The sequence below is a fragment of the Labeo rohita genome, chromosome 5 (assembly GCF_022985175.1).
Source record: "Labeo rohita strain BAU-BD-2019 chromosome 5, IGBB_LRoh.1.0, whole genome shotgun sequence".
In the NCBI taxonomy this organism is placed as follows: Eukaryota; Metazoa; Chordata; class Actinopteri; order Cypriniformes; family Cyprinidae; genus Labeo; species Labeo rohita.
The window spans coordinates 31,022,905-31,038,178 of record NC_066873.1 but is presented as its reverse complement, the minus strand read 5'-3'; the positions used below and the strand labels follow the sequence as shown (position 1 = coordinate 31,038,178).

The 15,274-nt window shown below is 37.7% G+C and overlaps 2 protein-coding genes across 3 annotated transcripts; one reads left to right on the top strand and one right to left on the bottom strand.

Moving 5' to 3' along the window:
- Positions 1–4,997: 4,997 nt before the first annotated feature.
- Positions 4,998–8,691, top strand: klf9 (Kruppel-like factor 9). The gene is made up of 2 exons (XM_051109703.1): positions 4,998–5,848; positions 6,750–8,691. The coding sequence occupies exons 1-2, from the start codon at positions 5,464–5,466 to the stop codon at positions 7,025–7,027; spliced, it is 663 nt and encodes a 220-aa protein (XP_050965660.1). The 5' UTR covers positions 4,998–5,463; the 3' UTR covers positions 7,028–8,691.
- fam219ab (family with sequence similarity 219 member Ab) lies at positions 8,687–15,041 on the bottom strand. Of its 2 annotated transcripts, none has more exons than XM_051109704.1 (6): positions 14,683–15,041; positions 12,056–12,155; positions 11,826–11,928; positions 11,291–11,371; positions 11,129–11,204; positions 8,687–10,234 (listed from the first exon to the last, which is right to left on the bottom strand). In XM_051109704.1, the coding sequence occupies exons 1-6, from the start codon at positions 14,737–14,739 to the stop codon at positions 10,076–10,078; spliced, it is 576 nt and encodes a 191-aa protein (XP_050965661.1). In that variant the 5' UTR covers positions 14,740–15,041; the 3' UTR covers positions 8,687–10,075. The 2 variants fall into 2 exon arrangements, with proteins under 2 accessions (XP_050965661.1, XP_050965662.1); XM_051109705.1 differs by having other exon boundaries at positions 11,150–11,204; positions 14,683–15,040.
- Between the last annotated feature and the right edge of the window lie 233 nt (positions 15,042–15,274).

The window sequence follows — 15,274 nt, the reverse complement described above, 5'->3', positions numbered from 1 at the left end:
AAACATACTTCCCAGACTGTTGCAAGTGTTAAAATGTATATTGAACCTTTCCAAAATGGATTTAAAAGCAAAAAGCCTGGTCGTCTGTATATGAGTGTATGTTGTTTTACACAGAGCAGGTATTATATGTTGACTTGCTATGCAAGACGCCACAGAGAGTCGGTCAGTAAGAAGTGTTATGCACTTTAAAGCAGGAGTTCATTATGCACACCAGTCTCATCACTAATCAACCTGATAGTGCAGTGTTTAATTTGGAAAGCTATTAAAAGCACATCAGCACAGTTGAGACAGGGACCCATTCAATGTTAAATATGTCTTTCTCTGTTAATATGTTAACATTATGGAAAGACATAATGAACACTACATAATATTCTCTACTATTTTCAGCAAGTTATATGCCTTGGCAATTTTATTCCTCTTTTATGGTTAATCAAGATATATATTTATGTTTAGTTTAATGTTTATGAAAAAAAGAATTGTATTATAGCGGGCATTCAGAAGATAGGTCTGGACTGTCTATATTGCATATAAATCAATCAATCATTTGATACTCTACAATACACTGTTTTAAATTGCTGTTCAATTTAAATCCGATGAAACAGTGCAGTTTAAAGCAATACAGAAATGTGATTTATTACTATTCAATATAGTCACTTTTTAGTGAATGAATTACTCCAGCCATTCAGTTTTCACCACACGTATCACTCATAGGATGTATTTTATTTGCCTTACCGATGTGCAATACTGCTGAGAGATTTGAAAACATTTATTACAGTCACAGTGTTCTGAGATGTAGAAATGTATACTTGGTGTTAGAGCTTGTATGTGAGCCAAAAGCAGAATACTAAAAGACATGATTTTATTTTTTTGTGCATAGCAGTAATTTTAATCACTGTGGTTTTCAAATATCCAATGATCTTAATATCACTATTAGTATGACATTCACTATGTTGATCAGATTTGCTTTGATTTCAAACTTGATTTCCTGTTTGGGCCTGCTCTCCTACACAGGGAAGGAGCTAACACTTCTACAAGGTGATTATACTGCAACGAGCCTTAAAACAGAGGTAAAATGAATACACAGGCCCTTAAAACGTTCATGGTGTATTATTTTGGGAAATGTCATTTAGCAAACCCTCTTGTTGGACTGGTTCCAGCAAAAGAAGACAGAGAGGGTGTTTGATCTAATAAGTTATTATGTTTGGGATAGAAGAGCGAGCATATTTATGACACTTGTTTTTCCACATGTAAATGTTCTGTATATGATCTGTAAATCTTTCTGTGGATGTAAAAACTGAGTTTAATATAATAATAATGATAGGATTTTAAGAGAACGTTTCTGTGTCTGATAGAAGACATTACACTATGACAACCTACCCAGTGTGCCAAAACGACATGACGACTTATAACTTTATGTACAGTATTTTCTTAATATTTTCCTATACTGTAGCATAAAAGGTTGTGAATTGTATACCACTTTTAGTCAAGTTGCCCCCCCTCCACTTCTTTTTAAACTTATTGGTGAGCACTTGTCTGCTAACAAGTCCAAGCACATGTTTTCTGCAATAATGCTGTAGTTTGAACGGAAAGGTCTTAGTTTATTTAGTGTCTTTTAAAATGCATGTTGTTCTTCCAAAAGATACGAGCTGAGAGGTGAACAGAGAGCAGGATCCGAGGACTCTTGTCCTACAGTAGAAGGCTAAGTATTTGGATGCAAATACAAATGTGTATACTGTATTCCTCAATGTGAATAAGATGTTTGGCATGTATTAACAAATAAAAGAATATATCTACTTCAAAACATCATTGTGGTTCATTTTTATTGTGAGATGTTATTGTTAACTTTACATGCAGTTTCAGTGTAATTATTAGGAGCTGATTGCTGAAAGATACAAACATGTATCCATCTTATTTTTCCCATGAGAGTGGGTGTGGCCATTTGTAAATTTTATGGGTCTGGCTTCCAGTCTCCAAGTCCAGCTATTTTTAGCTGTACAAAACAGCTTGTTTTGCTTCTTGATATTGCAAATTGGTGTGTCTAACCATATTAAAATATAATGTATTATCTTAATTATGAACACACTGGTTTGTAGTGCAAACAGTTTTACCGTTTACTGTCAGTGTACTACTGAATATGTTGTTCTGTTAATTTATGCTGTCTAAACCACAGAAAAAACGTGTGGAAGCTGCTAAATCATATAGAGACGGACTTAGTGAGCAGGAAGCGGCGCAATATTTTGACAAACTAAAGTTAGGCCCTAACAGGTGGTAAAGATATATACAAGCAGCGTTAATTAAGATATTAGCCTAATATTTCACATACTTGATTGGAAATGATAAGAACAAACACGAATGTTGTCAAGATTCTTGTCCTGAAAATCCTGGTTCAGTTTGGCCAACCACAAACACATTTTGTTCCTCAAACAGTTTTTACACTCTTCTCCTTGTAACTTTTGGCAGTCTATAGTACTCCAAATATTTTTTCTGGTCCGACTGATTAGTACAGCCCAAAACATGACAATAATAATAATAATGAACATTTTCAGCAGCAATAATCAGCTAAATATTAGAGTTCGTTCGGTTCAGTGGCGCCAATATGATCGATTGATGACACGTCGTGTCTAGAGGCCAACGAACCGGATGTCTCGCCCATAGGCTTACTTAGGCATTAAAGAATAAGGTGGATAAAGTTTCACAGCTCCTTTCCTATTCCGAGTTCAACAGGATCACACAGGCTTCGGTGTGGTCATTGTAGATGATTTCCATTATTTGCATTACAAAAACATTTATTTTATAAATTGTGGTAGTGTTGACCCATGAGTGATAGCGTGGGTGGAAAATGTTTTTTTGGGAAAAAATAGAAACAGGAGGATTCACTCAAACACAGGCAAGCATGCTGAACAAATGATTCCAAAACAACTTTTGGACTATTATTTACTTGACCACGTCTATGGATTTACCTGTCTACAGGGCTTATGCCTCCTACATACTTACTAGATTTTTTACAAGTTTTGGTTCTGTACATCCCAAAATTTCCAAGAACAGATCCTTCTCGAGATCGGAAACGGCATGCGTTCTGTTCTTCTGAAACATAAGCGTGACTCTGCATTAGAGCGGAAGTGTTGCTTGCACTGTCCTTTCTGCATCGTAGGGAGGCGTTCAAGTTCACTTCTAGTTCACGGTACATTCTGTTCCACAAAAACAGACACGTGTGTGTGGGGCTGGTTGGAGCGCAATAACAACAACGTGACCCATCTCGTATTGACAGCGTTGTTAGAAACGTGATGATTTATTAGTCGAGTTAACATGCTGTAGATTGTTTACACGCGCCGTCTTCCAAATAGTACAACAAAAACAACACCTGGATTTCATTATCTTGCAATGACGAAATTTTTCTGTGACTTACAACACTTACCAAGAAACGTAAATAGGCCTTTGTCAAGAGCGTATAATCAAGTATAATTAATTTTAAAAAATATATAAGTTTTATGGTACGAATATATATAATGCTAAATATTTATATGATAATAGAGTATTCTGGTTAAGTGAGTGTTACTTGGATTGTTATTAGTCTCTCTACTGTAAATGTACACTTTTTGGTACTAATAGTTTCATAATACGTTCGTGCCGTTCATGCCTATGGTCAAACTCTTGAAACGGGGTCGCAAGTGTTGTTCCCATATTTTCCTAGAACTGTCTCCCAGTCTGAACCTCCGCGAGTCGGGAGATTACTCCGAAAAGAGTCGTGTTACATTTGCTCTCATTGGCTAATTTCTTTTTCTCCATCGGCCCTTCGAAAGGACCCGCCTCAAAATGTACACTACCGATAGCCCACGCTTGTGCAGCACAAACCTTATGCATGCATGCGTTATTGAAAGAACGGAACTTAAATTAGAAACGTGTTGCTCTCGTGTATTAGCGATCAATTGCTCAATGCTTCAGCACGACCAGTTTCCATGAAAGAGAGATAAAAACAGGCATTTCAGGTCGAAGGCTGATAGGGAGCCTGAAGTTTTTCAAAGAAATGGCTATTTATTGCTGTTTCCATCTAAAGTGGTCGTGACCATGTGAGGCAGAGTTCAATCATCTGAACACAGTTTAAATACATACATACATATATACATGCATGCATGCATATATATATATATGTATATATATATATATATATATATATATATATATATATATATATATATATATATATATATATATATATATATATATATATATATATATATATATATATATATATATATATATATATATATATATATATATATATATATATATATATATATATATATATATATATATATATATGTGCATTCATACATATATATATGAAGAGTGCAAAACCAGCTAAAAGCCATCTCGGTCAAAAATGAAATAATGATACTGAGTGAATGCTCCTGACACATAGTATACGTCCATCAAATACTTTTACTTCAAACTCACTAAATTCCAGCCTCAGCCCAATCAGAAGTACCAGTATTTACATAGAAACCTATACAAAGTAGCCAGAAAGAAATGCTAATTTTAAAGAAATACGTCAGATAGATTTAAAGGCTTTTGCATCTGAGCTCTTTATATATATATATATATATATATATATATATACAGAAATATATCTTCACAACTGAAAAAGCTCCAATGGGTGCAATGTCTCATATACACTGATATATCTACCTCTGTTATATTGTTTATTACTGATTTCTATATTTTATGCTTATGTTAATATATTTTTCACTGCATGGTGCCTGTTAATACAATGCGATCTTAACGTCCTGTGATATATATAAGATAGATATGCTAAATCTAAATCAATGCAAACATCTACTATTTTAGAAACAACTTTATCAGCCAGTGCACTGAGTGCACTCAGTGCTGAAGGAGGGCACATGGTACTACTCGTAGTTCCTGTTATGTTAACACGCCCCCTCATCTCATACTCTATTATTATTGGAGCCATGAGCCTTCAATCTCATGCTGCCTAGGTGATTCCTGGTAGTGCATTCAAAGCGTCGCTCTTGGACCCCCGCGTCCAATCAGCGACGAGTTTTATGATGACACCTTGGGATTCCGCGAAGTAGTTTCTTTCAGATGAGAACAGCAAACGGCGGTACAGAGTTGACGCACTTATGAGGGAAGAAGGGAATGACAGTACGCAAAGTTCCACGCTTTCCGATCTGGTTGAAATAAGATCGGGAACAGGCACCTGAATGCTAATTCGATAACTTGTGCGTGTAGACGCAAGCGATACACGCTTTTATTCTTCGCTTGGAACATTAATCATCCCAGTCACATTGGGAAAGACACGTGTAGGCGTGAAGCCACGTTTTCCGGAATCATCTGTATCCCGATGCGCATATGATGAGAATCCCGCATTTTAAGTTTTAGTGTTGTTCAAGTAATTGCACCAGGTTACCTCTCAGTTTCCAGTACATTTTGGATAAATACAAAACAATGACGGACGTTGATACTGCAGCAAGGTCCTTGGGGCCGGTCTCAAACGCTGACCGCTCAGACAAACTAGCCGGCGAGCAGGGATCTGAAGAAAGTCAAGAAAGCCGGACTCTGTTAATGGTCGCAATGATTCTGCTGGACCTAAATCAGTGCATCCCAACCGGCATCGGCGGCAAATGCATAGTGGATAGTGATGCGGACACTCAACCCGGCGTGAAGGAAAACCGGGAGAATTGCAGACAGAACCCGAGCAGGGTGAAAAGGACACGGAACCGCGACAGGCTACATGCATCCGCTGAGAAGAGACACTGCTGTCCCTATACTGGCTGTGGAAAAATATACGGCAAATCGTCCCATCTGAAAGCGCACTTTAGAGTACACACCGGTAAGAAAAACGCACGGTTGAGTTATTCTGTGTTTATGTGTACTGTAAATCAACCACCGCCGGTAATTCGATTCGGATTGTTCGTTTATGTGGGACGCATTCTGTTATTACGCCCCACGCCCGCATGTTCTGAGTAACAGTTCGGTTTCGGGAAACTGCCACTCATGTAACGGTGGGTGTAACCGCAGGCGGAGCGCTCATGGGTACACATGAGGGTGGAACAGTACACACTGTTACTAATCAAAGTGTGAGCAAACATGTTGCTTAGTCCACATTGTTACGCAGGAGACCGCGTGATCCAAAATTGCGTAATGGTGTGGAAAAAACGGTACGAGGTAGCCTATTACCATTTTAGGCTTGCTAGTTTGCATGCTAGTGATTCGGTTGGAACCATATCGCAAATTAAACTTTCTAAAGTTTTCTGGTTTATGCATATGAATTAAATATGTCTGTTCTGTTCTATTCATTAGTCTAATGTTTTGTGCTCGCTGGTCCCTGATGATCCGCATACTTCAATGCGACACGCACTAAAATAACCGCATATAACATAACGCAACGATGACGTGATGTACACACCTCCTGATTTCACAGTTGTAAACATCCGGCACGTGGTGGCGCACTGTAGCCAAGCGCAGCCCCGCCCAATAAGTGCGCTCTCATACAGAGCAATACACCGACAGACAGCTATCAAAAATCTGCGTTTCCCACCGTTTTGACATTAACGTAAACAGCCATACGCACACCGAATAAGTTGCCAAAACGTCGGTGCTTACATGCATGGAAAAAAATGTAGATGTGCCGATTGGGGGTTTTTTTTCGCTGGCGTTGCTGGTTGTTTTTCTCAGTAGGGGTTGAAATAACAACACTCTTAAATTTCTCACACCCCTGTGTGTGTTTTTAGGTGAGAGGCCTTTTCAGTGTACCTGGTCAGGCTGCGCAAAGAAATTCTCTCGGTCGGATGAACTGACGCGACATTTTCGTACGCACACCGGGGAGAAGCGGTTCACGTGCCCGCTCTGCGACAAATGCTTCATGCGAAGCGACCACCTCACCAAGCACGCCCGCAGACACGTCGGTTTCCACCCCAGTATGCTCCAGGGTCCCGCCGGACGAAGACGACACTCTTCGACGTCTACATCGTCCTCTGGCTCCAGCGATCACATGTCTGCTGGTGTTTGAGCAACCATGTGACCACTGTACATTTTGGATGTCTCTCTTTCCTGAGGCTCAGATCTTGGAGCCTCCGTTATTGAGCTGATGATTATATGAGATATCAGACGTGTTACATAACGGAAACTTACAAAATATGTTGTGCTGGAGTTGTCCAAGACAAAAACTGAAATGGGACTGCTCAGTGGAATGGACAGATCATCAGCTTTAAGCAGAAACAATGTAGTGCACATTTAGTCTGAGGAATATTTCAAATCTATAGTGGTATTTATAACTTCATATCACGTATCACAAATATGAGATTGATTTCAGTACAGGGAAGCCAGGGGATTAATAACACATCCCCTGTGACAAAGGGAAGTAAACATAGCTATTCTGTGTACAAATAGGCTATATTGTGCTTAGTGAAACCGAAACACAGTTTAATGATGACTTTGAAGTGTCAAATTTTGCAGTGGTCCAGTTACAGGAAGTGAGTAGGGTCTTAAAACGCTATGAATGTTTTCGGTTCTTTGTGTTATTAACGAAGACAGCGGTTGACCTTATTTCTGAAGATCAATTTTATGTGATTTTAAAACAGATGGGTACTTATGAGATTAACTTCTTATCTTGTATGGTTTTACGCACACAAACAAGCTTTTGTGTTTTTTAAACAATCATAATTATTTGCGTATTCAACAATGTAACTTATTTAATGTACAGCATTGCAAATCCCGTTTATTCAGAACACTTTTATTAATTATTTCTTTTTGAAACTTGGTTTTTTTTTCCGATCAGGCTTCAGAAGTGACGTAGTGAGACTAGCCGAAGTTCACTCATTAATAGTTTACCATCGCCATCTATAGGTGTGTTATGGGAAAACACAAGGTAGGAGCTGCGCCTTTGCCATATATACACATTGCACAACTGAAAAAGACAGAACAAAGATTGTATATTTCTCCCACTACCTATGGTTTCATTAGCAGCCTATAGTGTATACAATGAACTTGAGTAACGTAGTCTTTTAATAGTTCTATTAATGCGTTTTCCATTTTCATACAAGTTCCACTTGACTTCATAAGTCTTTCCACTGTTCAGCTGTTTACTTGAAATACTTAATGTTATGTGAGTTTAGATTTAGTTTGACTCTACCTTACCGATCAGCCATTGTGCTTTGAAAGACACAAGCACAAACAGAACTTTACATGTGAATCAACAATTAATGCATCTGTTGGATCTTTATTCAGTAACCATTGTATAGATTTTATATTTTATGTTATGATAGCTGATCAACAACCTTTTGGCTTTAGTAGGCTATCTGTGCTAATTTATTGTTCAAATGTTCCCATGTGTTTAGTAGGTTGTGATCCTGAATTCAAAACACACTGTCATTGTAAAAATGCTCAACCTGTGCCTTGTTTTGAGGTTTAGAATTCTTAGACTGCAGAATGTAATTTAGCAAGATATTGAGAAGTACTTTGCTGTAATTTACAAAAAATCTTCTCAATCGTGTCGTGTGAATGCCAGTGTTGTGATGTGCATATCTGTGTCTTACAGACTTTGAGCCACTACCTTTGTACATACATATTCTGTACTTTTACATCAGTATCATGTATGCAACATTCATATTTTGGATTTCATTACTTGTAAATGATGTATATGAGGATTAATTAAAACAAAGAAGAAAAGTGTAATTCAGGTCTGCTTTTATTGATATCACTGAAACCAAGAACAACATTGTTAATACATAAATGGACTTTCTCACATAAGTAACATATTTATAACATAAAAACACAGCTTTTGTCCAACAAATGCTCACCTTTGATTACGCTTTGATTTGAATACATTAGGTCATTACACTATTTTAGTCAAAGTTAAAACAGACTAAAAAGTGAACATGAGCAGTTTGAATGAAAACAGTTCGCATTTTGATCAAGACAATATGTAGAGTGTAAAGATAAGACATAAAATGTGTTTGGCTTTCAAAGCTGAATGGAAGGGTAAAATCTCATGTGTAGATAAACAGTGCCATTTCATCATTTTTTAATAATAACAATAATTAATGTCAAGATAGGCCAGGGATTTGATCATTTTAGCAACATTAACATTCTAACTTTAATTCCAAAGACCAAATGGTGTTTTCAAATAGCCAACAACTGATTTCCATGAAATTCAGTGATATATTTAAATCGGTGGTATGCATACAAAATGCTAAATTAAAATAAAATAGCACAGGGTAAAATGATTCCAACAAGGAGCATAAACATTCTTTGGTGCCTTCAAGTCTGTGATATCTGAACATCTTCCTGAACAAAACAATACCTGATTACAGGTGCTTTAAACATGTTTGGACATTCTGTCTAAGAAACGAAACAGTATTTTCCAAATGTCATAACAGTTATTAAATCATACCCAGTGACTTCTGACCTTTGATAGACAGAAAGGTCTTCAAGTGATCATTTTATCATCTTATCATAGCGCTGCAGTACGAATGCACCAACATGCAAAATGTTCAACAGAAACGAAACCAAGTATAGCCTCAATAGCAGCCACGAACGACAAACATCCAACCAGATCCGTACGGAAATCAAATCTTACCATAACGACGACGTTAATGCAATGAGTGCAACATGAAAGCAGAGAATTCAGTGGATAAGCTATTTCAAACTCTCTGTAACATCAAGTTGTTTTTTTAAATTCACAATTAAAGCCATTTGAATGCTTTATTTGTTCTACGTTCACTTGTACAGTATAACACAATGCCAGCTAGGAGGTGAAAGTGAGCAGACTCTCCTAGCGTATTAGCAAACAGTGCATATCCTGCCATAGGAGGAAGCAACCAATAATAGTCATGTTAATAATCATATGTTAGAGTAAATGTGTGTATGTGTGTAGCACGTCATATGTTTTGTGTATATGTGTGTGTGTGTTCACTAGTTCCTGTACACCATGTTCATCATAACGTTTACTGTACATTTCCCTCTGTAATATTCATTAGATGTCTTATCTGAGGTTATGAAAGGGAACAAGGGAGGGGAAGAGAGAGAGGGAGCACGGGGAGGGGAAAAGGTGACAGATTTACTGGATTTGACAAGCAGTGGAGGAGGTGGCTTGGCAGCACATGCAGGTGGAGTTAACGGATTTGGGTGGTATGAGGTCCAGGTCTTCATCATCAGGGATCTCATCCAGCCTGTATCCATCTTTCAGTAGCTGGATGTTCAGATCTTGGTTTATCTGCTGCAGGAATCAACGAAGAGCATGTCAACCGGGCTGCATAACCGCTACTAATTCAATTATATTAATTAATTCATTTTGCCTGGCAGCAGTGATTTAATAGATTAAAAAGACAACAGGATTGGTTCAATAGCTTGATTGGAACATTTATTGGTTTAATGAATCAATGGCATGAATATGAATAGCGACAACAAATGAGCAATGGTGACCTTTAAAGGAATAATTGACCCAAAATTTAAATTAGCTTACAATTTGCTCATCCTTAGGCCATCCAAGACATATATAAGTTTGTTTCTTGATCAGAACAGATTTGGCATTACATCACTTGCTCACCAATGAATACTCTGTAGTGAATGGGTGCCGTCAGAATCACAGTCCACCATTTAAAGTCTTGTGAAGTGAATGGTTTTGTGTTTGTAATAAACAAATTCATGGGCAAAATGATAGTCCATAATGCATAATCAGCCAACATGTTTGTTTTGATTTGAACTATTTTTGCTTGTAAACGGTGCTGTGTATTTTTTCACTAGAAAAGCAATATTATGCATAGAGGACTCATATTTTAGCTAGAAGCAAAAGTTTGACATTAAAAACATCTTAATGATGAATTTGTGTATTAAAAAACATTCAGATGCAGATGATTCCTTATTAAGCAAGTGATGTAATGCTAAATTTCTCCAAATATGTTCAGATGAAGACACAAACTCATGAGTTTGTGGCCTGAGGACAAGTTCATATTTTGGATGAGCTATTTCTTTAAAGGCAAAGAAAAGAGAGACATTGAAGACAAAAGGGAATTTAGTGCATAAAAGATGGTGAGTGACATTTGAGAAGGAAATCCACTGTCATGATGCTTGTGGTATGGGGCTAAGGACATTAACCAGAGTTCATAGGTACCTGTTCCCTTAGAGACCTCACCTCGGCTGACGAGTATCCTGACGAGGAATATCTAGACATGTCAAAGTCGTCATCGCTGTAAGGCAGGTGAAAACAGTGAGTTTGAGGCCTCTGGCCGATGGGGGCATAAATAAATCAGTGAGGGATGAGTGAAGAGCTTACCTGTCTGTGTCTAGAGCAACTAAAGGTTTCTCATCTGGACTCTGGTCTAAAGAAGAGTAGCCTTTATTGGGAACCACTAGCCTGGATGGAAAGAAAAACAGACATAGAGGTTTTTGAATTATTGTGAAATAAACAGATTGTGTACATGTTGAAAACTCTGATCATTTGTGACTCTGGACCACAAAACCAGTCTTAAGTAGAACAGGCAATAGCCAAAAATACATTGTATGGGTCAAAATTATCGATTTTTTAAGCCAAAAATCATTAGGATACTAAGTAAAGATCATGTTCCATGAAGATATTTTGTAAATTTCCTTCTGTAAATAAATCAAAACTTAATTATTGATTAGTAACATGCATTGCTAAGAACTTCATTTGGACAAGTTTAAAGATGATTTTCTCAATATTTAGATTCCAGATTTTTAAATAGTTATCTCAGCCAAATATTGTCCTATCCTAACAAAACCTTATTTATTCAGCTTTAAGATGATGTATAAATCTCAGAGTCCAGAGTCATATTTTCTCTTGTTTGTACCTTGTTCTGGCCATCACATTATTTTTCTTGGGTTGTTGATTGACAGGGCTTCCAGCATTGCCATTTTTCAGTGATCCTTTCCTAACCAACTCTCTCTGTTTGTCTGTACAGAAAAATAAATAATTATTAGACATATTTATATTTTACGCATGTCACATGAAACAACGCATAATTGCATAAACTGCTTTAAATAAAAGCATTTTGCAAATATTGTCAATCCCACAACTCACCTATCTTCATATGGAGAGGAGAAGGTTTGTAGTTGAGAGTGGCAGGTTCACTCTCCCTGGTGTCTGAGTCTGCCTCTGATGTGGTCGATGATGCTGGATCCTGGTGGAAAAGGAGAAAAAAGAAAGAAGTGTCAGGACAGTGTAGTTTTTTCGATTAAGTCAATTTTATGTGATGTCTGTTCTTATTGACAAGAGTCTTGCTCTGTTCAAAGCTTTACTTTATTTCTACTGTTTGATTTCTCCCAGCTCATTATGACTCCCTGGGATTCATGTAAAAGGAAACACAACATTAAACATTTTCAGAAGCAAAGGCTGCAATTACTTTTCAAAATATCAAAAGCCTAAATCTAATAAAAGTGGAAGAAGGATGAAAACCTTAGTAAAAAGGTAATAGATTTAAAATGCATTTATTTTATACTAAGTATAGTTCAAGTCTATTAACATATTTACTGACATTTCGCTCAAGACTTAATGTTATAAAAACTGTAATTAAACTTTATTTGGAGTACTATTTGTGCACAATGTACATTTCATAATAATAAGCCTAAAATATGTTTTAATATCACTACTGATGAGGATTGTATGATTTTTAAATAATATCGGCTATTAAATGCAAAGTATTTAAAGTGTACCTAAAGTTTACTTGCAATAGCTCCACTTTAGCACAATCAAATATACTAAAGTATATCTTTAGTTGGACTTCAGCACTACTTCCACACAAGTTGTTCCAATTTAGCAGACTGTAAATATACCATTTTAGTATACTAAAAGTACAACTGCAGGGTATTTTTATTAAGTAATTAATTAAGTACTTAATATGTAAACGTATTTGTAGTATACTTAGCATGAAATAAATCTATTTTAAATACATTTTTTTCACTGGGGAAATATAGTTGTGATGCAACATATTTTGATACACTGAGCACAAAAACGGCACATATTGTGTTGTTCATCACATATAATATAATATAATATAATATAATATGATATACACCAAATCAATGGGTCACAATCAGCTGCCTAAAGATTATTTTATTATATCAAAATACATTTTCTTAAGCCAGTGTATTGTTTATTCATGGTTTTACTGCCCAAAAAAGTGTAAACATTAAGCCTCCCCAACACCAGAGCCCTAGTGGCTAAGGCTCTGCCCAGCACCATCAAAACATTTAGAGCAGCCATTCAGATCCCTCATCTCTTTCCTGCTCAACCAATAGCAAAGTTTGGGGGCGTGGTTACTGTAGCAAGCTGAGCCAGGGGGTGTTTAGCTAGCAGTGTTGCCAAGTCCAACCTGTTCCCGGAAAATTGGGCTACCTTTATACTGCTGCTGCAGTTTTTTTAGTCCACTGGTTGAAGCAATTTTGACCAAGGTGGGAACTCCCGGAAGAAGGGTTTGACCCCCTGGAATTGAATTTTAATAGTCATTGCGATTGAGCTGCTTTTGAGAAGAGCTTGGTTGTGTTACGCAGACCTGGCAACCCTGTTAGCTAGTCTAAGACCGCCACAGATGCGTTGAAAGTGTAATAATACTGAGATTCGGTTACAGGAAGTGCGAGCCAAAATTCGAAGGCTTGCCAAAATACGCAGAGACAGACAAAGGGCTAAAACAACAGTAAACATTTGTGGTTCTTTTACAAGATGGAGGAATCTGATACTATGTTTGGGATCCAATCTAGACGCTGAGTTTCTCCTCGACAGGTAAGCAAACAGCGGTATACATCACCTTTAGATATGGGTTAATTTGCATTGAGAACGAACATAGTTTGTGCCTGCCAACCGTAATTTATTTTGTGTGGTGAGCCTTACAGAGCGTAACTTAAGCGTATTATTAGGCCTATGCAGTTAATATGAATAATTTTCCCTTCATGAGCTGAAGGACAGTTGTTTACATCTGTATGATAAACAGTTCAGATATTGTGTTGGGTCTCCACTTGATGACCAGTGTAAAATCTGGGTCCTGAAGCCATAACAGATGAGACCCACTGATCTAGAACTAACCCGAGGTACACTGACATCTGCTGCACGGGTCATGGGTTAAAAATGGGCCGTCCAGATGTCTCTTCGAACAGAGCTGGTTATTTTCCTGAGAATTATTGATGAATTTGTCATGGGTGGGAGGGGTGTGGACATTATTCAGGTACCTTAGCACGGATTCTGCATGATGAAGCAATCTAAGGCGGTAAAGGCCTCTACGAGATTGATGAAACATCACGCAATATTACCGTTATTTTCAAATGAACGTTACAGACAGCGTTACGATGGAAGTACGAAGAGATGTAAAAACAAGTTGAACCTAAGTTATAAATAAAACGAAGCAGATGTTGTTTTCGATGCGGGGAGACACACACAGTCTCAGTGCGCAGCATCATAGTAGCATCCTTACATTAGCTAGCAAAAATACACATCATATATAAAAGCGACATCGTCGATCTCTCGTAATATGAGATGTTTGCCATTTTTATAAAAGATAACGGTCTGTGATGACATAATATTAGACTAATGAAATACTCCATGTGTCGTTGGTTCATACTGAGCTACGACTCGCTCATCAAAACGTTATTAATACAGCATACTGACAACATTTGTGCTTTAATCGGTTGGTAAAGAGTCAATCTGGTTTAACTTACAAAAGGCTGCATCTCTGCCTCAGTCGGCACTTGAAATCTGTCAATTTCTTCCATCATCTTGGCGGCGGGGTGTCTGAGCCTTTTTGTGAGCGTTTGTGGTGGATTTCTGCGGATATACCGCAACTAAATGGTTAAAAATGAAATTTCACAACTGTGTCGTCGGATATTTGTCAGCCCCAAGAATGTCCCCGACTCTCCTTCATCCCAGCGATCGCTCGTTAGCCAGCAGTGACCGAGTGGCGACTTAACCACCCACTTCCGGGAGAAATGAGTCTGGAGACGCGAGCAGCACCAAGGATTCCGCCCCACTCAACGCCATCGAGCAATGTCTGCTCCACCCAAGACTAGCATCAGACACAGACATCGTGCAGGGTTATCTGTGGGTGTGTGTATAACCTCGAGATGACAAGGTTTTGTGTGGGATGTTGTTTTACACTTCATGTCGAACCTGTGATCAGGGATTTTGGATAGGGATTAGAATCTAATGAATGCACACAAAGATGCTGGTCGCTTATTAACGGGATTTGATGAACAGGGTCTCCATTTGCATGTTTACAGTGTTGAAAGAGGTGGGCCGCGCATTATGCACCTG